The 25,195-nt window shown below is 43.1% G+C and overlaps 1 protein-coding gene across 7 annotated transcripts in view; it reads left to right on the forward strand.

Moving 5' to 3' along the window:
* Positions 1 to 25,195, forward strand: part of GALNT14 (polypeptide N-acetylgalactosaminyltransferase 14) — a 301,246-nt gene that overhangs the window by 194,071 nt on the left and 81,980 nt on the right. For all 7 annotated transcript variants that reach the window (XR_006415464.1, XM_044437167.1, XM_044437510.1 and 4 more), the window contains one exon: positions 13,110 to 13,208. Coding sequence is in view for 6 of the 7 variants with exons in the window: in XM_044437167.1 (XP_044293102.1) it covers positions 13,110 to 13,208 (99 nt within the window). In the remaining variant the exon portion in view is untranslated. The remainder of the gene's footprint in view (positions 1 to 13,109; positions 13,209 to 25,195) is intronic.

A 25,195-nucleotide genomic window follows, 5' to 3' on the forward strand; every position in this document is an offset into this window, starting at 1 on the left:
GATAGATAGATAGATAGATAGATAGATAGATAGATAGATAGATGGCCACTGAGCATCTGCCTCTGAGATTAAGGGGTCAGGATAACTCTGTCATAAGGAGTAAGATTGAGGACCATCTCCCGGAAGGGCTCAGCATCTGGTCTTCTTCAAGGTCCCTAGACTCAGGGAGCTCTTCTGAGATAGGAGCTGCTGTTTGTCCTCCAAAAAATCAATCCCAGACGTGGCTATGATACATTGCATGCTTGATTCATCCACATGACTGGATTGCTTCGGTTTACTGTACATATTAAAGTGTGGTGATGGACTATGGCCTTGAAAGGTTGCCAAAGAAGAAATGATGATTAATCACCTATCAATTGAGCTATCAGTGGTGAATTGATACTAATACACTGAAATGTCGTGATTGTAGGCCTGCTGAGTGCATGAAACATTTGCCATTTGTCAGAGCAGCTTCGATTGCTTCAGCCTACATTCCGCTTGCAAGTCAGCTGGCATTTAATGCACGCTACTGGCTAAAGAGAGTTGAATTCTTAATTTGGGAGTTTTGTGCCTCACATGTGGGTTGAGTGTGGCATGTGGGCTGAGTTTATTTGTTTAATTTTTGCATGCTCAAAGTATTTCCCATGGCAACTTGCATCCTATCATGAAAGCAGTGTTTGAGGGACCACAGGATGCTGAGGGTTTTCCCTCTGAGAGCATATACAGAGCGAGGCCCTCCAAGGGAGAAACCTGAGTGGCATTTCACCTCTCCCACATGCCTCACAGCTGCCATGGAAAGCTCTGTGGCAACTTCTTCTCCTTTATTCTCAGGAAGAGGAGGAGAGGAAGTGACAGCAGCATGCTGGTGGGTGGGGAGGTGGAAGAGAGGCAAGGGGAATGGGCGAGTTGTAGGGAGAGACCAAGGAAATCCGGCTTGCTCAAATTTGACAGATCTCTTGCTCACTTTTGATATGATGATCAGAAATGGGCTGCATCAGTGTTTTCTCTGTAGTCTTCTGTCTCTAAGATAATCACAATTATTTGCACAATTGTTAAACTGCTAAAGCGAATTGTGCACCTAAGGACTTGAAAACTATGTGACTATAGCACAATTTGTGCAAAATAGGCTGATCTGTGCAAAGTGTCACACCTGCAAACTATGATTTGGGCAAAGCAGCCAGTTCTGCACAAATTGCATCTGGCAACACGTGATTTTGGAGTGTTTATATGCACAGATTTCATTAGTGGTTTAAAAAACTCACAACTTGCACTTTGTCTTCAAGATAAAAATCTGTAGGCTGGTTGAATTCTCACCATAGCAGCATTTATCTTGTGATTGTGAACTGCCCAGAGGTCCTGTGGTACAGTTGGGCAACATACAAATGTTTTGACTAAATAAATGAAATAAATAGCAAGGCAGCACCAATGCAGGGCCAATGAATCAGAATCAGGATCCTAAATCATAAAGATCCATCAGATTTTCACCCTTCCATCAGATTCCTCACACATTTCTAGCCAGATGGGCTCAAAGGCCTGCTTAACGAAATAGCTAAATAGGTAACCCTCTGCTGTTCCTGCCTCCTTGCCAGATTCTTACTTGCACCATTTAGGAGGGACAGAGGATTCCAATATCAGGGACTTCCATCCTCTAAGCATCTGTCCAGTAGGAATTTGCTAATACAAAAAGCAAACCACCCATAAAAATGCCTTGAAGGATGAAAACTCCCAGTGGAAAAATAAGAATGTCTTTATCTGGTGCCAAAGTGACAACAAAGTAAGTTCCAGGCATGACTTTTTGAGAAAAATATTTCACAGTTTGGGCAGCACCACTGTGAACACCTGAACTTTGTTTGACATTCTCTATAACTGCAGCAGTGCAGACAGAAAAAAGGGGTTGTGAGTTAACCGTTAAGGCAAGACAAGCTCAGTGTATGTTTGTTCACGTAAATGTGCATCTGTGGGAGATCAGGAAGTGCTCTGAAGGCCCTGAAGCTGCCATCAAGTGTGGAGTCACTGGGTGGATGGGAGACTACCTAAGATTTCCACTTAAAACAGCTTGCGCTTCTGAAATAACAGGTGGGATTTACATGTCAAAATTGACCTGACTGAATGTAGCTGTGTTAGCTTCAATGGAGTTTAATTTCTGAGAAGGAACAAAGATAATTGAAATCACAGACAACATGTTCTGGCCAAGGCCTGGTGTCTTCATGTAGTCTGTAGTCCTGCACATAATCAGAGTACTTAAATCCCATTGAAGTCTTTCTCTGATGTATTAAAGATAAATGCTGTTCTCAACATAGCAGTTAGTAGAAAAACATACTTTCCCTTTCTCTGAATACATTGCCTTGCAGAAATGTTCACACATACACACCTTAATAACTTTTCCACTTTTGTTATGTGACATTCTGGACTTGAAATGGATTTAACTGGCATTGTGACCATTTGATGTATGCAAGATACTCAACAATGTGAAGGTACAAACTATTTTTATTGTGGCACAAAGTTAAGTAAACAAAAATACACTGGCACTTGTTGCAAAAGTGTTCACCCTGTGTGCTGTTAATGCACTGCCTCCAGAAATCACATATTTTAGTGAATGGAGTCCACCTTTGTGCAATTCTAGGCTAGCATAATTAAGCAAACAGCTTCATGAAGGCAACTTTCAGATCAAGTTACGCAGAAGCACCAATCAGGGTTGGATTTCAAACAAAAACAAAGCAAACAACAAAACAGCCACCCCAAATTATGAATGTGCCCCGGAACACTATTAAATCCTTTGAAATGTCTGAACTGCTACTCTGCCCAGAGGAGGCCATACACGAAAACTCAGTGACCGAGTAAGGAAGGCATTAGTCAGAGCAGCAACCATGAGGCCAGTGGTAACTCTGAAGTGTCTAGAAACATCCGCAACTGAAATGTGGGAAAACATCCTTGGACGAACTATCACCTGGAGGTTCTCGAAGCCTGGACTTTATGGAAGTGTGAGAAGAAAGCCACTGTAGAAAGACATATCGAATCCCATTTGGGTTGGCAAAAAGGCATAGGGAAGGCAGAGCAGACACATGGAAAAGGGTTCTCCAGTCTGATAAGACCAAACTGAACTTTGTGGCCTTGCTGCAACACACTGTGTGTGGCACAAAGCCATTCTTCTGGCCCTGAGAAAATCATTCACATGGCAAAGCGTGATGCCAGCAACATAATGTCACGGGCATGATGGTCAGGATTAAGGGCAAGGGACTGGGAAGTTGGTTAGGATTGAGGGCAAGATGGATGGAGCCAAAGACAGGGCAATTCTAGGGGACTATCTGTTTCAGTCTGCAGGGGAACTGGGACTGAGGTAAAGGTCCATCTTCCAGCAGGACAGTGATCCTAAACATGCAGCTGAAGTAACTTAGTGTGGTTTAAAAAGAAGAACCTAGATGTCTTAGAATGGCCTGATCCAAGCCCAGGCCTTGATCTGATTGAGAATTTGTGGCAAGACCTGACAATTAGTGTTCACCAGTGGTTCCCATTAACCTGAAATTGCTGGAGCAGTTTTGCAAGGAAGAATGGACCAACAGTATAGGATCCAAATGCACAAAGTTGATGGAGACTCACTCATAAGACTTGCAATTGCTGTAATTGCTGACATGGTGCTTCTACTTAGAATATACTGCAGGAATGGATACTTCTGCAACAGTCAAGTACCAGATTGTTTTTATTTACTTAACCTTTGTGCCCCAATTAAAAAATACTTTGCCCCTTCACAGCATTGTGAATCTTGTGTGTGTCAACTGTTAGCAGTGCCAGTTAAATCCATTTCATTTCCAGGCTGTAACCTGGCAAAAAGTGGAAAAGGCAAAGGGGGTGAACACTCCTGCAAGGCACCGTATATCCAAGGAAAGGCCTCCACTGCAGCTATTTAGACCTTGGAATGGTTTGCCTAAGGTACTACCCAAGGGCTCCTCTGTTCTCTCACCTTCCGTGCATTGTGCTGTTAGTCTCAGTATTATTGTGCTGGATGATAACTGCACGAAGTGGAAAACAATTAGATGTCTCTTCTGAGATTTCCGCTTTTATTTCTTCTCTTTTACAAATTTTAAACCTGTGCATACAGCATAAATCAAATATGAACATAAACTCTGAGTGATTCCTTATGCCCTGCTGGAGTCAATATTGACAGAACAGTCTGAATCAATTAAAAACGTCTGGTGCTCCAAAAGTGTTCCAGCTTCCAAGAGAGCATCTGGAATGCAGTGTGTAGACCCAGAGAACCACCCCCAGAAAGCTCACAGGAGGGAAAGCTGGGCAGATGATCAGAACCTTTTCCAGGCTTAGGCATATAACTAAAGGGGTCTGCTAATGAACAGCACCAGCTAAGGGCTTGTGAGGGCAAGAGACCCTCAATGGGCCATTCTCCCAGCCACTGTCATCAGCTGCTATTGTTCCCATTTCTCTTCATTGCTACCACTGGCTTATTTGACAAGCAATGAGCCAGTGAGGGCTTGAGCAGTGGGATCTACTGCTCCTCCTTTTCACGGCATCCATTTTGAGGGCCAGAATGGGGGATAGCAATGGTGAAAAGGAGGGTCAACTCCATGGGGTTCTTGTCCCCAGAGGCGGGGCCCTTGGCATAGGGATGTGTGAGGAATCCAGTCTGGGAGTGGGAATTCGTTGAAATTCCTCAGCTTGGCTTTGTGAACTCTAGCCCACTTTCTCTGTGCATCAAGTGTTTGTATACAGGAATTGAGAACAAGTGGAGTTAGGCTTCCACATATCTGACTTAGGGGTTTTCTGTACTTTGCACAAAAATTACAGACTTCACCCATTTTGCACAAAGAGTTATGTACTTTCTTACTGTGCACAAAGAAACCACTAGTGTTCCTGAACTTTTACAGACTTGATCTCGGCTCTGCTCACTTTCTGGCTAGGGATGAGTATGGGGGGAAAGGGTCTGGAGAGCGCACAAAAACTAGAACCCTAACCCTAATCTTTACATCCCTACCTTGGTATGTGATTCATCTTTGATGCCAGCCTTGCCAGTAACCTTGTGAGCCTTCCAGAGACTTTTTTTAGTAATGGATGGCATAGAATTTGTTTTAAATAAATTAATAATTTAGAGACAAGTTAGTAATTTGATTATTGGCCTTGTCCACTCTCAGGAGGTGGCATTCTTGGGCATCTGTCATGGCCCAAGAGCCACAATGGAAGCTACTACTGGCATATGCCTGGAATTTTCCAATCAGTGCTGGGTAGCTAGATCTGGGGAGCCACGATTTCAATTTTCCCATCTGGGGCACTGTGGGAAATTAAATTGGTGGCTTCCTATCTGGCTCTTACTGGAATACCATTTCTCTTGCTTCCTACTGCAGCCATCTGGTAAGGAAGCCCATTAGGAATGGGGCACTGATGTAGATGGAGGCCTATCAGAGTGGACTGTTCTGAAGGTCCCCTCAAACATGGAGTCAGCCTTGTTAGTAAGACACCATTTTAGATAGTCCAGTGAAAGTTGTTAAAGTAGCTACTATCTCTACTTAGTAGCTCTAGCAAAATGTTTCCTAGCAAAATGTGCACTTTTCCAAATTTTACGATGGAGTTGTACATCAAGACATGCACACAAAAATGTATATATCACTGAAACATTCATAAATAATGGTAGGACAATTGCACATACTGTATATACCAGATTAACTTGTGTAATGTATATGAAAATGCATGTATTGGGAGAAATGCACACAAAAATTGCATACACATTTCCACATGCTTTTTTTAAATGCTCAACATTTTGGAGAAACTGAACTTAACAATGGAAAAATTAGAAACTGAAAAAAATCAGAAATAGATTCACTCTTCTATGTTAGAACAATTTAGGAACCGTATAGGGAGGACCTATCTTTTTTCCATGTTTCAAATCACATGCAAATACTTTTGAGGAGTGTCTGCTCTTGATTATTATGTTGTTATGAGCTGTAAAAGTTATCCACAACAAATCTTGCATATATAGTCAGGGTTATATGCAGGTCACTTTCTGATAGATCTGACCCTATAGTGAAGTCCTTGATCATCCTGAACGGAGTCCCATTGGTGTCCTCCTCAGGTTCTCTGACAAAATGACTTCAGATAAGCATCCAGACTGTATTACATTGATCATTGGCCAGACTAGAGACCTCCATCTTGCAGGTCGGGAACACTGGATACAATGCCAAATAGAGGACTTCATGCTACCTGCCTGCAGTTTTGGACTCCCCCCACCCCTTATTTGGTGATCCTGGCCTAAATCCTAAAACTAGCATGACTTGTATTAAAAAGTGACCTTGGGATTTTGCAGTGATTCCCAAATCTTTTAATCTACCAAGGTAACTCAAGCACTTAACTTTGTTTGCTAGTGAACTTGTTCCAACCAAGGCCTTTCATGCTATGTATGTCCTAAACTGAATATAGCTATCTATGTATCTCCTGCTACAACTATATATACTATGATGTCTTGCCTGGATTTTCCCCGTTGATAATGATAATTTGATAGCTCTAGTGATGAAGTAAACCACATTTAATACACCTTAAGGTACTTTGGGGCCAAGTTCCCCCTTCTTTGGTACATCAAGGAGGTAGATCCTTCCTTCCTTCCTTCCTTCCTTCCTCCCTCCCTCCCTCCCTCCCTCCCTCCCTCCCTGCTTGAAGTTTCCCTTTTTGGTTCCCCTGCCTCAGAGAGACAGGAGAAGAATCTGAGAGCAGAACAGCAAGTAGTAACCCTTTATGGCTCATAAACACATGCAAACATAATTTGTAAAACACATATGCAGCAAAGAATTTCGGGATGGGGAATGTCCAAAGGAGCTTTAAAAAAAGAAAAAAATGCTCTTTTGTAAAGGAAACCAATTAGTGCTTTAAGGCTACAATCAGAATGATTCTTGATGTGATGAAAGGCAAATATCCAGAGGATCAGCACACAAAAGGTCCTATTGCTTATTGAATGGGATGCTTCAGAACTGGGCATGTCGTGGTGAGAGGGAGGCAGGGAGATGCAGCTTGTCCATTCAGAATGCCGTGAAAACCTTGCTCTGTATCCATACTGTTAATTCAGCCAAAGCAGCATGTGATTTACTGCTCTTTCGCAATAAGGGCATTCAGATATCAAAAGCAGAATGAACAGCAGGGTAAACTGAGTATGGAAGCAATGAATACAAGCCAACTGCACTTTTTGTCCAGGGTGACTCAATGAAGCAATGAATAAGTAGTGATTGGAGCAAGGGCAAACGCGGAGGGAACACTGCCCAGAGAGTCCGGCTTGGGACTATTGGATATGGTTTTATACATCAGATAAATAAACATAGGCTATGGAGTGGCAGTCTGCCTGTTAATCTTATACAAAACTCTGATATCCCTAAAGAAATGCTGTACTGTAGGATTCTTTCCTTAGGTGCTGTTTGAAAGAAGAGCTTCTCTCTAATTTACGCAAAGAACATTGAGAAAACTGAGGAAGGCAGCTGACAAAGACGAGCAGGCGGGTGATGGGTGCCAACTGTCAGATCTTCTTCAGAAGACATACCCTACCCACTGAAGCCTTCCTCATCAACCCAACTGTGCACGTATTGACTGCATTCGATTAAGGGAAAAGTCTTCACATCTTACAAGGCTGAGCCTTAGCATTAAAGTAGGTTCTAAGACTGGACCCACCTATCACAAACAAAGCCAAGAAAGTACAAGTATGAAATGGGCGGGGGGGATCCATCCACCCACCCACCCACTTATTTCTTCCCTTTGGGTGCAAAAGCACCATTCTGGGTGGTGTACATCATTATAAACTATATTGAACTTCAATATCAAACACCCAAACAGAGCAGAACAGCTGTTAAAAGCCAGACACAAGAATGTCATCAGCTGCATGTAGCGAAAGCCTTCCAGAATAAAGCAGCCTTCAGCTACTTATCATGGGCCCATTGCTGAGAGCATGAGTTTTGCCTGCAGAAGGTCCCAGGTAGATGGTGGAGAGGAATCTTGCCTGAAACCAGGGCCAGCAATGTTGAGCTAGACGGGCAATGTTTTCACTCTGTGTAAAGCAGTTTCCCGTGTTTCCCAGAAAGCAGAAAAAGGGCCAACTGCTCTTCACTGAGCAAGGAGTACAGCCGCTGAGATCTGGTGCTGCTGCACTGCAGACCCTCCATCACATCCAACTCAAACATGCTTCTGCCTTAGATAACCTTTGAACTTAGGGAGTGGGCAGGATGATACAGAAGGAGGCTGTCCATATGGTTTCTTGGACGCAAGACAGTTGATGGGTTGTCGACTTCGAGCGCCAGTGAAAATGTACAAAATGCATTCCTTTAAATGTAAAAATAAGAAGTGTTGGGAATTCAGGCTGGAAGTCATACCTTCTGTCTTGGACAGATACCAGTCACACCACTACGGAAACACAAGCAGCAAATAAAATGGAAAGATATTGTAGGCAAACAACAGTAGAGCATTCAATGATAGAAGATAGCGAACTATGGAAAGGTGAAAGAAAATACACCATTTATACAGATTATTCTGAGGGTGCAGCCATTCTTGAAAAGAATGTCCCTTGAAAAGAACAATCGACCAGCTGAATAGCTTGTTCAAAAAGATGGAACAAGGAGATAAATGGAAATTACATTATGACTCAAGGATTCGATATTTCTGTCAGAACAGGAAAATTACATTTTTAATGCATTATATCAGATAGAGTTCCTGCCCAATCAGGCCATTAAACAATAAAATGCATACCAAAGATGTTAATGTAGCAAAGATATGAGAGAGAATTGCAGAAACTCAGGTTATCTACTTTCTGGAGAAATAGTCCCATCATTTTTGGAGCCATTCTGAAAAGCCTAATCTCAGCCAACAAGATTTCCTGTGAGAATGAGCCCTGTCCACAGGAAGGTCCAAAATGATCAGTGCTCAGCAGCTTGCTGCTTCTTCCTCAACTGCAACCGCCCCCCACCCCCCAGCCTTGTCTGTGTGCAGTTTTGTTCTTTCTTAACAAGAGCATAACTGAAGGCAGCATGGGAAATCTGGTCTTGTATCCCAGAGTATTCTTCATGAGTCTTTCTTGAAGGATTCCTTGTTGGGGATTACACAAGTGGAGTCAGCTGGAGCCAGGGATCAGACTAGATGGCCTGGAAGACCCCTCCTGACTTGCTTTTTTTCTATGTTTCCGGCTCTCTTCAGCATATATGAGACAGGCAAGTTCATGTACAGATTTGGGGGTGTGGGGTTGTTAACACGGTGGTGACATCTCACCTTTTCTCTCTTTTTGTCTAACCCAAAGCTTACACTGAGGCTAAGACAGTTAGTGCCGTGGCTTAGAAGTACATGTAGAAGAGCAGGAACTCAACGTAATGGGCTGCATATGTGGGCCCCTGTCCCAGGACTAAACTGATTTCTAGTTCTATTTCAGTTGGCCTTTAGGCTTAGTTATTAGAGCAGATACTCCCTAGGTTGCCCTGTGGGATGGCTTTGTCAAGAGAGGGACAGAGGAAGTGAGACTTCTTGGTTCTCTTCGATGTCTCATTGGCTTTCAGAACCTTTGAACATGGTATCCTTCTGGTTCAGCTGCCCAGCTTGGGGCTTGCATGTACTGTGTTTCAATGACTCCATTTCTACTTGGATTGTGGATTGCAGAAGGGATTATTACTCTGCCCTGTGATAATTATGCCATGGGGTTCCACAGGGCTGAGTTTATCTTCCATGCTGTTTAACGCCTACCTGAAACCACTGGAAATGTGGACTGAGGTGTCACTATTATGCAGATGACACTCAGTTGTATAGATTGGTTACTGCATTCTTCTTGGTATCATGGGAGGTGAGGTGTCCCTCTTCAGGATCTTGGATTGTGTAGGGAGCCTCATCTATATAGGAGGCTGGCCAGTTCAGACTGCCATACGGCTCATATGGTGGGCAGCAGTCTGAACAAGGAGTTCCATGTAGCTGTGGAGATACTGTGGAGATGTGGAGGAAGGCACATCTTTTTCACTCCTCTTCCTGCAATCAGTAAGAAGAATGCCTACGCAGGACTTACTCCCTCTTCTGATACCATCCAGGTGAGGCAGTGGGTATTCTGAACTAGGTTTGGGAATGAACTAAATGAGGGTCAATATAGTGAGATTCAGTGTGATCCTCTGTAGAGAAGAACTTTTCCTTTAAAAAAGACACCTTAGGCTGAATACCAAGTATGCTTCTATATGGGCAGAGGTATCCTTGCTACATATATAAGTGCTTTGGTAATCTCCAGGTTGGATTATATCAGTGTGTTGTATGTAAGGATGAATTTACCAATACATCTGTGGTTTGTGTCAGTTTCACACATACTCAGGCATAAGTCAGTTCTGTCCACTTTTTGCATCAGTCTGAAAATGGAAAACCACACATGCATGCACATAGAGAGAGGTGCACATGCCCACACACTGAATTCACTTAATTTTAATTCATTTTTATTTTCTCTAATGTAAACATATTTGTATGCAGCTTTTCCTAATATACACACTTCTTATATGAAAACTTTGAATTAATAACTGCATCCTGAAATCTGTAGAGGAGAGCAGTCAGAGGAATGAATGGGTTCTGATCTGTATATTAGTCTGGAAGTACAAATAAGGTTAGAACAAGTGGAAGTCTCTCTTTAGCTGCACATGGGACTGCGCTTGAAAGCAACAGAGAACTTCAGCTAGTACAAAATAAGGCAGCAAGACTGTTACCTGCAAGTGAATGTTACTATCAGATTACCTGTCTGTTCTATCATCTGCATTGGATTCCAGTCCAGTTCTGGACCCAATTCAAAGTGCTGGTATTAATCTTTAAAGTCCAGAATGACTTGGGGGCAGGTTATTTGAAAGAGCATCTCCTTTTGTCTATCGCTTCCTGGACTCTCAATTCATCTTGACTCTCAGGTCATCAAGTCCAAGGTCTCTGGCTGGCCTTTTCAAATAAGATGAATGGCTTCCAGAGAGGCAGTATTTTCAGAGGTGGTGCCCTGGTTGTGGAATGCCATCCCAGAAAGGCTCATGCAGCACTCACATTGCAGTCTTTGGGAGCACCCAGTAAAGACCCTTTTATTCTCCCAGGCTAAAAAGTGTTAGTGCTTTTTAGATCCTTATATCGCTTCTGTCCTTTGATGTAGGTTTTACTCTGGTTTTTTTTTTTTTTTATTCTGTGGCTGTTTTAATTGGCTTTACAGTTTACATTGCATTTTATTATAGATGCATAATTTATGGTTTTAATCTTTAATTTTGCTTCTGATGGGTGGTACAGCAATGCAGTGCATGAATGAATGGTTTTATTTATTTATTTCCTGTCTGTATCACCCCATAGCTGAAGTTCTCTAGTTGGTTTACAACAAGGTATAAAACAAAACAATATGACAGAATACAAATAATATAAAGCAACAACGTTAAAAGAGTTGAAATTAATTTAAAATGGCTTTACAGTAGAATTACCTAGCAAGAACTGACCAAGGCCCCTGACCAATCTTTAAAGGCCTTTGCATAGAGGGCTGTCTTGACCTGACACTGAAAAGATGACAAATTTGGTGCAAGGCAGGCCACAGCAAGGAGTTCATTCCAGTGATGGGGGACCACCACAGAAAAGGCCCTCCCCTTAGTTGCAGCTCTCTGAGCCTCTTAAGAGATTGGCATTCAAAGGAAGACCCCAGAGGTTGAGCATAGTGACCAGGTAGGTTGGGACTGAGGGAAGTACTCCCACGGGTATTGCAGTCCCAAGCCGTGTAGGGCTTATAGGTTAAGACAACCCCTTGCATTGGAACCAGAAGCATATAGGCTGCTGGTGGAGTCAGGCCAGAACTGGCCTTATGTGTTTGGACCTCTGGGTCCCATTTATTGATCTGGCTGCTGCATTCTGGAGCAGCTGCACCTTCTGAACCATCTTCGAGGGCAGCCCCATGTAGAGTGCATTGCAATAATCTAATTTAGCAGAGTGTGGATTGCTGAAGCAGGGGTGATCTCTGCCCAGGTATGGATCAGCTGGGCCACCAGCCAAAGTTGGTTGAAAGCACTCTGAGCAACTGATGCCACTTGACCCTCAAATGACAAAGATGGATCAAGGAGTACCCACAAGCTGCAAACCTGCTCTGTCCACAGGAGTGCAACCCCATCTAGAACACGATGAACATCCCCCATCCGGTCAAGGGAACTGCCCACCAGCAGCAACTCAGTCTTGTCTGGATTGACTTTCAGTTTGTTAACCCTCACCCAGGCCATTGTCACAGCCAGGAACCAGTTTAGCACCTCCACAACCTCACCTGCTGACAATGAAAAGGAGAAATAAAGCTACATGTCATCAACACACTGATGGCAGTGCATTCCAGAGTTCCAGATGTCCCCACACAGCAGTTTCTTGCAGATGTTAAATAGCACTGGGGACAGGCCAAACAACAGCAGCAAAACTTACTGGCTCAATTATCCCTTTCCATTTTAATGCAATAAGTAGTAGAAAGAGCCAGTTTGGCATAGTGGTTAATACGGCCTTCCCCAGCCTTGTGCCTTCTGGACACATTTGGATTGCAACACCCAGAATTCCAAGTAAATGCCTCTGCTGGACAGGAACTCTGGGAATTGTGGTCCAAATGCTTCTAAAGGCCACCAGATTGAGGAAGGCTGGACTAGAGAGCCAGTGTGGTGTAGTGGTTAAGAGCATGGGACTGGGACTCAGAGGATCTGGGTTCTAGTCCCCGCTCAGCCATGGAGCCAACTGGGTGACTTTGGGCCAGTCACAGACTCTCAGCCCAACCTACCTCACAGGGTTATTGTTGTGGGGATAAGATGGAGGAGGAGAGATGATGTAAGCTGCCTTGAGCCCTTTATAGGAAAAAGGCAGGATATAAATCACAATATAAATAGACAGAGAGATAGAGTGTTGGCCTTGAAGTCAGGAAAATCCAAGGTCTAGTCTGCAGTCAGCTATGAAGCTCACTAGGTGACTCCAGTCTAGCCGCTGACTCTCACGCCAGCCCAACTCAGAGGGTGGTTGTGGGAATAAATGGAGATGGAGAGGAGGTCTGTGTAAGCACTGTGGCTTCCTTGCAGGAAAAAGGTGCGGTATAAATATAGTAAATAAAACCACTGAAAGTCACCCTGTAAGATTCTATAATGTAAACCTTTTTTGTCTCCTTCTTCATTCAGATGTACTACGTTGCACTATCGTACAGATCTTCCACCAACCAGCATCATCATCACCTTCCATAATGAGGCCCGGTCCACATTATTAAGGACCATCAGAAGGTAAGGCTGATTCATAACATCACTAAAGGTGAGAACGAATGGCTTCAACAATTCCAGCTGCCTCATAAACATTATCGCTAGTTTTTCAAATAGAAGAGTTGAAACTATATGCGTGTAAAACCAACTACATCTGCAGATAACAATTTGACAACAGCTATCAACCAACCAAGGACATATGAAAGTTGTCTGAAGGGATTTGTCAGAAATTGCCTCCTTCTGCTTATCTATCAGTGGAGAGATGGGGAAAACTGCAGTGTTTTCTTCTAACAGAAGGTCGTCTAGCCCAACGAAAACCTGTCTGGGAACCTTTAAGATTATTTCTGTTGACTTTCAGCTTGAAGAGAATATCCAGTCCAAAATGTGGTCCGTGCTATCACATTCATTGTCTTATGTGGCAATTGGGAACTGTCAAAGCAAATAGCATGAGCTTTGATATCCTGGCTTGAGTTTCAATTCATGAAGTTCTCTTTGGCCAGACATGCAGAATCTCTTTCAGTCTGAAGATTGAATTCCATTTCTGGGAAACTTTCAGAAGCTACATTATTGGGCAAAAGGGAGAGAGGCAAGTTGGGAACTACCAAAATATCCAAAATACAAGCTTTTTTAGTGTAAAGCTCTAACCATCAGGAATTAAGCCTTTGGAGAAGCTTAGAATGGGGGGAAATGTAATGGGGGATATTTTAGAATGGGTGGAAAATCGAGGAAATCTCAAAATGATTTGTGGTTGGGGGAATTCTGATTGGGTCAGGGAAAGGCGAGAAACTTCACAGGGCCAGACTGGAACCTCAGGAGAGCTGCAATTGGCTCCAGGTTTGTGATTTGCCATCCCTATTCTAGGCATATTCTGTAATATGGGCATCAACATACAGGCTGACTTTGTAGAACAGATGTAATAATTACTGTAATAATGTAGGTGACACACTGAAAGCCTTTGGAAAAGTTCGATCAAGCCAATTCAGGAGGGGCTTCCCATAAAGAGTGTAATTTAAGATTCAAAATACTGTTTAAAATATGTAACATTTAAATAAATAATACTCTGGCTAGAAGAGAGGGTGCAGACTTGGTAGGGAAGACAAAGGCGATTGACCATGTAAACATAGTTCCTTCATGCATTCCATCGTGGTGTATGATTGAACCACAGTTAGCAACCCCAGCACGGCTGAGAGTGAATGAGTGGAGGCATGCATTGTTCTGGGAATCTATGGCGAGGCTTGATGATGGAGCCAGATTTCTTGTCCATCAGAATCCCAGCATTTCCAGTTTTGCCCTTCTGTCTGTCCGTCTGTCCTTCCTTCGTTGCTTGCTATTTAATTTTTGTCTCTAATGCACAATAGATGAAGCTGTCTGGGCAGTTTACAACACGCCATAATACAGTCAGTACAATAAATCATCTGATGTTCTAGGAAACTTATATAAACTTCTTCCTCTTTAAATATCTCGAATGCCCAGCCTATTATTTCGAGGGGGCTGACTATACTGTATGTGAATACAGACAGTTTTTTTTCCCAGGGTGCTGAATTCACTGATTCATTTTGTTGCTGTTTAGCTCCCTTTCCCGCCTTTTTCTATTGGCAAGTCCTCTGTGAACAGATCGTACAATTACTGAGCCTCATCCATTATTCAAAACGATCCCACCATTTTCTAGAGCAATTAATTGCAGGCATGCAGATTGTTCACAAATGATTCATTTCAAATGCTCCAAATATGAAGAATCACAAGCTGTTGTGCACTGGGGGGTTTGTGGGTGGTGATGGTGGCAAGAGACATCAAGGCTCTTTTAAACTTGCGTAAAATTATTTTCTGCGCCTTGACTGTATCTTACTTATCAGCACTGACTGCAGTCTGGCCATATAATGAGCAAACTGTGAAGAACATTTAAATGTCTGGAGCTCAACTCTTGCTTTATTCTCCAAGAAAAGCCAACAAGCCAGCAGAGCTTGAATGTACCCATATGAATGGGTCAGGAAAGCTATTAAAATGCTTCCTGTTTCAACTTCAAGGCTGTTTTATTTGTCTGGCTTACCTGACATTTGGCCACTAAAGCTCACCATTTCACATGAGATGGACACTTCTGTACCAGTACTGGTGGGAAACCTGGGTTTCATACCTGAGAAGTTTAGCTCCACGTGAAGTTTAATACTTGACTATCTCTAGGAGGGAAAAATATCCAGATCATTTTATCCATTTTGGGTAGCTTTACTTACTTAATAAAAGTGTGTCTCATGTTTTTGGGCACCCTTTGCCCTCCAGTAAACACCCCAACTTCCCAAGGTGGCTTACAGAGATGTAAAACAAAACTAAGCAATAATTTGAATATAGCAGCAGTGAGCAACCACACTGCAAAGTAAACCATGACCTGTGAGGACCTATCTTGCAAAGAATCTTTGGACCAGTATGTAAGAACATCAGAAGAAACTTGCTGAATTAGACCAAAGGCCTCTCCATTCCAGCATTTTGTTCCTGCAGTGGCCATGCAGATACGTGCAGGAAACCTACAAGCTGGACATAAGCATCCTCTTGCTCATATTTCCCGACAACAGTTACTGAGTGGTATCCTTGGATAGTAATTAGGCATGATGTTTCATGCTCCTATAGTTTTGTCTATTAGCTGGAGCAGACTGGTCCTGGCTGTAAGAGTTTCATTTAACCAAATGTACCTATCAAACCAGCATAGATAGATAATGGTGGTGACAGTAGGACCCCAGGTTGTTTGCTTTTAGATTGCCTTTCCTAATGTATAACCACCACTCCATCACCATATCATCAGTTAGGCAAACGTTCTCATCCCTTTCTGATACTACTCATAAGCCCTTCAAAAAAGGTAGCTTTATAATGCTACTGAAGACTAGTGATAATACCAAATTTGGCAAGTACTTGGATCACTGATCAAAACTTGTGCATTTGTAATACTCCCCTTTGTAGTGAGTTTGGATTGCTGCCTTGAGTTTGTTATTAAAATTGGAGGACCTTTTTCTAACTATATTTGCATAGGCTTCAGCTCTTTGGATGCAATCCTATGCATGTTTTGACAGAAGAAAACCGTACAACTCCCGGGGAGTTGCAGTCATACACTGACTTTACTGGAAGTTATTTCTGAATAGATCTCTATTTGATTGCTCTACTAATGTCTTTTTGCTACTGTTTTCAGAAGATTTTAATTGACTGGATGTGTGTTTGCCTCTTTTCTGCTAATGATTGTGACTTTAATAAAATTATGTTTGTCATGGGTATATGAAATATATTTCTCTGTGATCTATAAGTTTAGATCTATATTTTAATGAATTTTAGCTTTATTATTCTTTACTGAATCTTCAGTGTTCGTGTTTTTCTTGTCATCTTTCAGCTAATACTCAGAATTATACAGAAGTCAAGAAAGTCTTAAGGGGGAAAGTGACAAGATAGGGTGTTTGAAATATGTGCATCTCTAATGTAATCATAATTACACACACTCTTTCTGTCTCAGTGTGAATTTCTAAAGCACTTGTCACAAGTTTGAAAGGTTACTTTATACAACTACCATCACTTCCTCACTTGTCATACAATATTGGTTCCAGATGTTGAATGGTTAGATGCATGAAAATAGCACTGAAGCTGATAAATAGGAAACCTCAAAAATATTGACACAAGCAGATTGCTGAGGTCAGAATGTAGAATAGTTGGCTTTGTGCTTGTGTGGTCAGCTGCCACATGGCTGTAGGCCAGAAGGTTCCTGGGTTCTAGTGGGCTCTCAGGTTCTACTCTGCATACCCAAGTAGCCTTCTTGCTTCCCTAAACCTATTAGGACAACCAAAGCTACAAGATTTGGCTCAGAGTGACATGCTGCTTGCCCCTAATCCAAACTGGCAGAAAGAGCAAATGCCACCATGTTTTAGCTTAAAGTTCTTACTGCGAGTAAGCCTTTGGAAAGGCATTCCAACCTTTTAAACTGTGGGAAAAAGGGCAAAGGGTCAGGAAATTAGCATATGATAGGTGGTTGGCCTGAAGGAGCGCTTACCTCCATATATGCCCACCCGCCCCTTGAGATCTGCTGGAGAGGCCCTTCTCCGGGAACCCTCCGTGAAAGAAATCAGGAGGGTGGGTACTCGGAGGAGGGCTTTCTCTGCGGTGGCGCCTAATTTATGGAATGTGCTCCCCAAAGAGGTCCGCCTGGCACTGTCGTTATTTGTTTTTCAGCGCCAGGCGAAGACCTTTTTATTTAAGCGGCATTTTAATTGTTAATATTATTGGATTTTATCTGGCCAGGGCGACTTATTTTATATTGTTATTTTTTGCATTTTAACTTAATGTTTGTATTTTACAAACATTTTAATTTAATGGTGTAATTTAATGTTTGTATTTTTTAACTTAATGTTGTAAGCCGCCCCGAGGCTCTGACGAATGGGGCGACATAAAAATGTTTTAATAAATAAATAAGTGGGTAAGGGAAGGAAACTTGGCCTTCTGGGGAGTCCCAGAGTGCTGAATTGGAAGCCCTGTTGGGCCAGATTTAGTCTGAGATTGTGTACCCTTGGCTACAGGAAGTGATTCACAATGAAAATTGATGAGTTGTTGCTGCTGCTATCACATAGCAGCAATATCTTGTCTTTTTTCCTCTTGTGAGGAGCACAGGGGTAGGGTTAGCTCCATTTTATTCTCATAACAACAATCCTGTAAGGACAACTGCCCAAGTTACCCAGTGAGCTTCACAGCCGAATGGGCACTAGAACCCCGATCTCCCAAGTCTCCAGTCCAGCACACCACAGTGGCTCCCACTCAGGTAATAATATTTTAGAAACAGAAAATGATTCAGCTCTAGGAATGCCAACTGCATATATGTCTTGTGGTTGACTGAGACAGCAATGCTCAGCATCTTTCCCAGTAAATAAATCCCACTGAACTCAGTAGGCCTTACTTTCAAGTAAAGAGGCTTTGAGCTGTGCTTCAGACCATTCTTCAAGAGTGGGGGATTGCCTGGCAGTCAAACAGCTAGCCTGTCTTCCCTGTCATCTCAGGGATCAGTGATTCAGCTGCAGCTGAGTCAGCTTTTACCAGTAATGTTCCGTTCATTGCAAATCAGCACGGTCAGTGGATCACAGGATCGCCATGTAGCAATAGGAATGACCTCTGTCCATGGAACACCGGCGAGCCGATGAGGTGTAGTGCTTCTAGTGCTCAGCTGGAACTTGGAGATTTGGGTTTTCATTCCCTCTTGGCTATACAGCCAGCAGGGTGATTTCAAGTGGTCACTGACTCTCAGCCTAACCTACTTTACAAGGTTGTTGTGAGGATAACATTGAGAGAGGGGGACCATGTGAACAGCCTCAGGTTCCTTGCAAGAAGAAATAAGGAGGGATATAGATGTAAAAATAATAACTATCAGATGCATGAAGCAAAACCACAACTACCTAGGATGACATGCTCTGTGAATATATGTATAGTATCCAGCACCAGGAGAGTCCTTTTCATATTTTCTAACTCTGTCTTTCTCTTGGAGAATTAGCTCTAGCCATTTGATTCCTAGAGACTGGAAACAATGTCAGCCTTATTACCATGTGCATGGTGGCTGTACTTCAACTTTGCATCTTCCTTGGCTATTAATGGGGAACATTCTGAGCATTCAGTCAGCAACACAAAGAAAGAGGAACCTGGTGGGATGCTTGAGAACAGGACTCTGGTCTCTGTGGGAGTGGCATTTTCCTTCTGGGGACAGTATTTATTTATAAGATTTATATCCCGCTTTTTTCTTACAAACTCAAAGCAGCTTACATCATTCTGCTGCTGCTGTCAGTCTTATGCCCATCACAACAACCCTGGGAGGTAGGTTGGACTGGGAGTCAACCAGTTGGCTCCGTGGGTGAGCAGGGCCTAGAACCCAGATTGCCTGAGTCCCAGTCCCAGTCTCTTGACCACTGCACCACACAGACTGCGTGAGATTTGGTTTCAGCCTGCTTAACATTAGAATTTTCTCCATTAGCACCACTGAACATGAATGTGAGCATATTCTGGTGGTAAAGCTCTCATACTTCCAAGCTTGTAATCATTTTCCCAAAATCCAGTCATCAGAAAAATGCACACATAAACCGCCTCCATTTTGAAGAGGAAAAATAGTATATATTGCCATGCTTAAGTCAAAGAGAGAAGTATGTATTTGGGCTCGCACTGAAAATTATGCATCTCAATTCACACTTTTATTCTTGAATTGCTTGCCCTGGGGATAGGAAAAAGGTGATGTAGCTTTTAGGTGAAGCTTTGATGAATTTGAGCCTCATTTATCATTCCTATTTGATGGAAACTGCACACTTCAATATTTCCAGTGGAAAAATCACATATGGAACAGAATCCCTGCTCAGGAGAAGGCCTCCTTGGGACCCTGTTGGAGGGAATAGCATACAAAGCATCATTCCCGTGCTGAGGATACTAAAACTTGTAACCCCAGTTCATTTCTTGTAACCCCAGTTCATTTCGTAATAATGTTCTCTGTATGACTCCTGAAGACCTCACCAGAAATCATGCATGCCATGCTATTTTTTCATTAAGAATGCTGGGACTACAAGACCCAGTCAAGTCTGACAGGATAAGGCAGACTGCACCAGAGTTTGTTGAGCCCCTGAAGCTGGCTCTTCCCTGGGCCTTACTCTGTCCCGAAGTCATTTCTAAGGGAGAAACCTTGAGCGAGAGAGGGGCAATACTTTCCTCACGATGCTTAAAGGACTGGGCCCCGTTGAGATGAGCAGACGGACACCCATGCTTCCTTAGCATTAACCCTGGGTGCAGCGGGTTAAACTTCTGAGCCACTGGACTGTTGATTGGAAGGTACACAGTTCAAATCCACATGACAGGGTGAGCACCCTCTGCTTTGCCGCAGCTCTGGCCTACCTTGCAATCAAAAGCATTTAAATGCAAGTAGATAAATAGGTACCACTTTGGTGGGAAAGGTAACAGCTTTCCGTGGCCACATGACCATGGAAGCATCTTTGGGCAATGCTGGCTCTTTGGCTTACAAATGGAGCACCAGCCCCAGATTCGGAAATGACTGGCACACTTGTGCAGGAGAACCTTTGCCTTTTTTACCTTTCATGGCAGACGTACACCTTTAAATAGTGCTTGCCCACAAATATGATACAGCTTTGCTGAAAGCAATTTAGCTAAATTATTATTTAGCTAGAGCCGGTGGTCAGACTAGATGGCCTGGGAGACCCCTTCTGACTCATTCTGTTTCTATATTTCTGTTATTATTTATTATATCCTACTTTTCGGCCAACATTGTGTCCCAGAGTGGTTAAGAACATCCACAAATTAAAGCAAAGATGCAACCTAAGAGTTGCTCTGATTTGCTTTAAAATAGCTTTTGCCTCTTGTAAACAAAATAGAAGAAAGTGTCCAAAAAGTCTTAAACCTGTTCACTTTTTTCCAACAAAATATGCATGTACATAGATGCACCCTGGTAAGCAGTACGTGCAAGGTGAAGAGATTCTCTATTAAGAAAAAACGGTAGAAGCTGCAAGCAAGAAGTGCTCCCTTTTTCATAGAAAGAGATTTCTATTCAATACTTTGTTGATTCAAGACACACCTTGGGATTAAATGCTACTTTTAGAAAGCCTGCAGTGCAAATTAGGCATCTTCTCAGTCCCTGGTAGGAACGCTTAGCCAAGAGTGAACTAGCAAATGAAAAAATGGCCATGTGCCCAGACCTCTCCATGGCTCATCCAGAGGAACTCAGAGGTTGTCCTTGAAAACATCATTTCCATGCAAACCACGAGTCCTTTGTAGCGAATTGCCTTTCATACTTTACTTCATACTTCATCCATTATATCTTTCTTTCTTTGCCACAGAAGCCCCAATCCAAATCAGAACCTGAGGGGGGGGGGGGCTTTAAACCATCTCCTCTGTGCACATACACTGTAGACCTTATCTCTAAGGACTTCCATGCCTGCAATTTCCATTGCAAAGTAGGGATGGATTTGCTTTTATAGATTACTGATGGCAGGCACAGGGGTGAGCTTCTAAAGCATATTGGGGGTTAGAGTCCCTTACCTTCATGCTTGGGCTCTCAGCCTACTCTTGAGTAAAAAGGAAAGAGAAATGATTGCTTAAAAACAATGTCCGTTTTGGGCATTTTTTTGTACCTGGCTGCTTGTTTTGGGCAGCTCTTTAAACAAAGAAGCAGAAACCAAAGCCCTGTCTTATCTCCGATGAACTGTAAGCTCTTATCAGAGAAGATAAATGGAGGTATACCCATGATAGCCACAAGATAAGATGCTTCCTCTTTAAATTATTACTAAGTCACACTTAGGGTCAGAGCTTGGGATGGAGCTTGTAACAAGTTTTTTTGATTTAGTCTTTCCCTTGAACACAGACCCTTGTGGGTTTAAAGAACATCCTCCAATTTGCCCCAACTCCCTGGATACCTTCTGTTGGAGTCATGCAGAGTTCAGTCCTGTCTAGACCTTGTTCTAGGGTGGCCACTTGTGAATTGGCAAAAAAGGGGACAAAAGAGAACACGGATTTGCATAAATTTGGTTCATGCCATTCTATATGTACAGATGCAAATCTCATTAATTAAATAGAAATAGAGTACTTATTATCATAGTGTGAAAGACTCTGACCCAGTGAGTGTAGCTTGCACAGTCTGCTCTACCCTGATGGGTAACTTCAAGGTTTGTTATCTTTAAACTGGGTTGTTATCTTCAAACTGGACTCAGACTAGTCAGTTTCTGAAATAGAGGATGCCTTCAGTTAGAGGACTGCCCCCTGTAAAAAAGGAGGCATAGCCACCCTGCTCTGTTCAGCATCTCATAGGTCTGCCTGCTCATAGAAAAGGTAGGGCAGAAGTGGAGGTGCCAAGAACTAAGTCCGTCCCTGCAAAGTCTGCCCATGCTGTTCTGAGATACGACCTGTCCCATAAAATATTCCATCCACACAGGAAAAGCCTTCCAACGCTGCTTGGGGCCATGTTCTGTTGCAATGCCAAGCTGATGAACTTTCTCAGAAAAGCCTCACTCTTCACTTTCAGAAGATAAATGGGGGCATACTTATATATTCCAGCAAGCCTTGAAATGGCCTCGATGGTTAAGGGTCTGTTAAAAAGACTCTAATGTGCGGATCTTGATAGCATGAGAAATGTGTTGTTTCAGTTGTTCTTGTAATTTTGTATTAGAATGCTACTTTGTTTCAGTTTTTAATCAAACCATACATGGTGTGTTTGTGTACACAAAACCCAAGTATCCCAGGCTGCCTTCCTAAACACACTTAATAGGGACTATACTCTAATGAAAACAGTGGGTCTTATTTCTGAGTAAACCTGGATAGATTGTGCTGTGTTGCTACTCTGAGTAAAGTGTCAGAAAGGGCCAAACTGCTACCAGACAGGGATTTCCCATATGCCAAAGTCCCACGGATTAACCTCTCATAATTGAGACTTGCAGAAGACTGATAGAAGCAAAATGTACTGCATTCCACAATTTGCAGAAGAAAGGCAAAGATGGCTGTCTTGCCAACCCATAGGGCCACTTGACTGGAAATTTTCTCAAGAAATAGACTCTGGAACAGGCTGATAGTGGGATCATGTGTCTAACTTTAAAGAGGACAGTTGAGAGCCAGTGCGGCAGAGTCGTTAGCATGTTGGACCGGGGACTCAGCCCTGAAGCTCTCTGGGTGACTTGGGCCAGCTGCTCACCCTCAGTCTAACTTACTGAGGGCTGTTGTGAGGATAAAAAGGGAGATCTGTGTAAGCTGCCTTGGGATATAAATGCAGTAAATAATATTTGAAGGTCTGTCAAAGAACTTTCCTATATTTGAAGGTATCCTCTGTTTAAAGGTTTGTCCGTGACTGATTTAGTTTATAAACCATAAGAAGGTTGAGCAGGGCTCTTGTATTTACTTATCAACAATTAGTAGACTGACCTGGCATGTAGATCACCTGCTCTCTCCCAGTATGGTGAGATATTCACTTGAAATTCCAGTAATTGCTTCGAAATGTGTATCTGTATGTACTTCCCATAAGCAAAGTGTTTGCAGATCTGTGACCTCCTCCATGTTGGTGCGTTGCCCTTTTTTGCCAAGGAGGCGGCCATCCCAGCTGAAGGTGCCGGGAGATGCTTCCTCTCCTCCTCTCAGCCTGCAAGCAATGGAGCGGGCTGGTGCCAGGCATGGGATTTTCTTCCCTGGAGGAAGAATGGATAGAAATAAATATCAGTATAACTTCCTCCAGCTCGAAATACAAAGAGTAGCCAAGCTGAAGTTTGAAACAGAGCCCTTCACTAAGGAGGACACTGTTGGATCATGAATCCATGCAGGTGCTGGCAGAGCTGGCCGGCCCAGCGGAGGAAAACTGTTGGGAATGAAAAGGATGGTTGTTCTTGGCATGCATTCCAAGGCCAGGCAGATTGGAACTTGTTAGATGAGCAGCCAGAGGGACCCTGGGAACAGGCACTCCCAGACATTTGAAAAGGGGGAAGTGGAAGAGCTTATCTCAAGGCTGTCCTTTCCAGGTGTTCTGATGGACTCTGAGGATAGTCAGGCTCCACAGCCGACGGGGGGGGGGGGGGAGGACGGGGGACAGGAGCCAGCCAAGGCTGTCGCAACTCTTGGTCCCATGGCATGTCATTGGGAGAAAAGAGCAAGCCAATTAGAGGGGCGGCATACCTCCCAAAGGCCCTCCCCAAAGGAGAGAGTCTGGGGTACTCAGAAGTAGTTCTTGGAAGTGTTTGCTAGATTGGGTTCAACAAACTGCTCTGCTCATACTCAGAGACTCATACTGAGGTGATTGTGCTTACTGGATATACTTTGAAGAATAAAGAGCTTTCGCAAAGAAACAGTCTGTTGCCTTGAATGTGCAAAGCGAGGAACCTAGCTCTGGCAAAAACATCTGTGCTTGCATAAGAAGGGGGTGGAAACCCTTCCTGGTTCCAAATTATTGAGGCAGAAACATCATTGCATATCCGTAATAAATGTATCGGAAATCTGCCGAGGCTTTACTTACTCCAGAAATTTTTGAGGAAAAGCAGCAGTTTGCACGCATCTCTAAAAATAAAAGGCAGAGAGCAGAAGAGACTGAAGCTGACCGGTGCCAGAGGCATTTGCAATGCCTGCGAGTGAATGCGAAGTAATATGCTACTTACAGATTACTTAAGCTGGTGAACTTTGACTTCTACCTCAAGGGAAAGGAATAAAACAAATCTACATTCTATAATAGGTTCTAGGACATTCCCTAGCCAAAAGCAACTGGTGATGAAAAAGTACCCATCTAAATACTCTAATATGATGATTATGTGAGAATAATTTCTCTATTTCTTTTTACTTCATCCTTTTATAGACCCAAGAAGAGACATATGGAATCTCTAAGCACAACTTTGAATTTTCAGAAATGCAGAGAGCAGAAGAAGGAGGCATGAGTTGTGCTTGCTTGAATTAGAGATGCTGGCAAAGCTCTCCCAAGCCAGACTTGGAAAAGAACCTCAGGGGATTGTTGAAAGCCCACCTCAAAGGAAAAGTGTGTTTTACACGCCCCTGAGTTCTTTTTCTGCTCAGTTTAAAATAAGAACATCAGGGTGAAAAACAATCCATTCTGACTGGGGCCTGCTAGAATTGTATGCTTTTTCTGTCTAAATGTGCGTAGGATTGTGCCTTTAGAATAAGAACATCCAGCTGGATGCAGCCAAAGGCCTGTCTCATCTAGCTGTAGTTCCTACAGTTGCCAAACAGATGCCTGCGTAAGGCCCGCAAGCAGGACAGGAGTGCAAGAACAGCTCTTTGTTCATGTTTGACAGCAACTGCACTGAGAGGCACATTGCCCCGATCCTGGAGGTAATATATAGCCATCCTAACTAGTCATCACCATCAGCTGGCTTGTGACACAATCCTGTGTCTTCTATTCACACTGCACTTCAGCCTCTAAACATGGCGACTTACATTCAGTGTAATGTGTGGCAGTACCCATTTCTGCTGCCCCGCGTGTTGCTCCCTGCCCTTCACCTGGTTTTCTGCCAGTTAGATGAAGCACTGCAGAG

Source organism: Varanus komodoensis, unplaced genomic scaffold, assembly GCF_004798865.1.
Source record: "Varanus komodoensis strain SLA01 unplaced genomic scaffold, ASM479886v1 scaffold1, whole genome shotgun sequence".
Classification (NCBI taxonomy): Eukaryota; Metazoa; Chordata; class Lepidosauria; order Squamata; family Varanidae; genus Varanus; species Varanus komodoensis.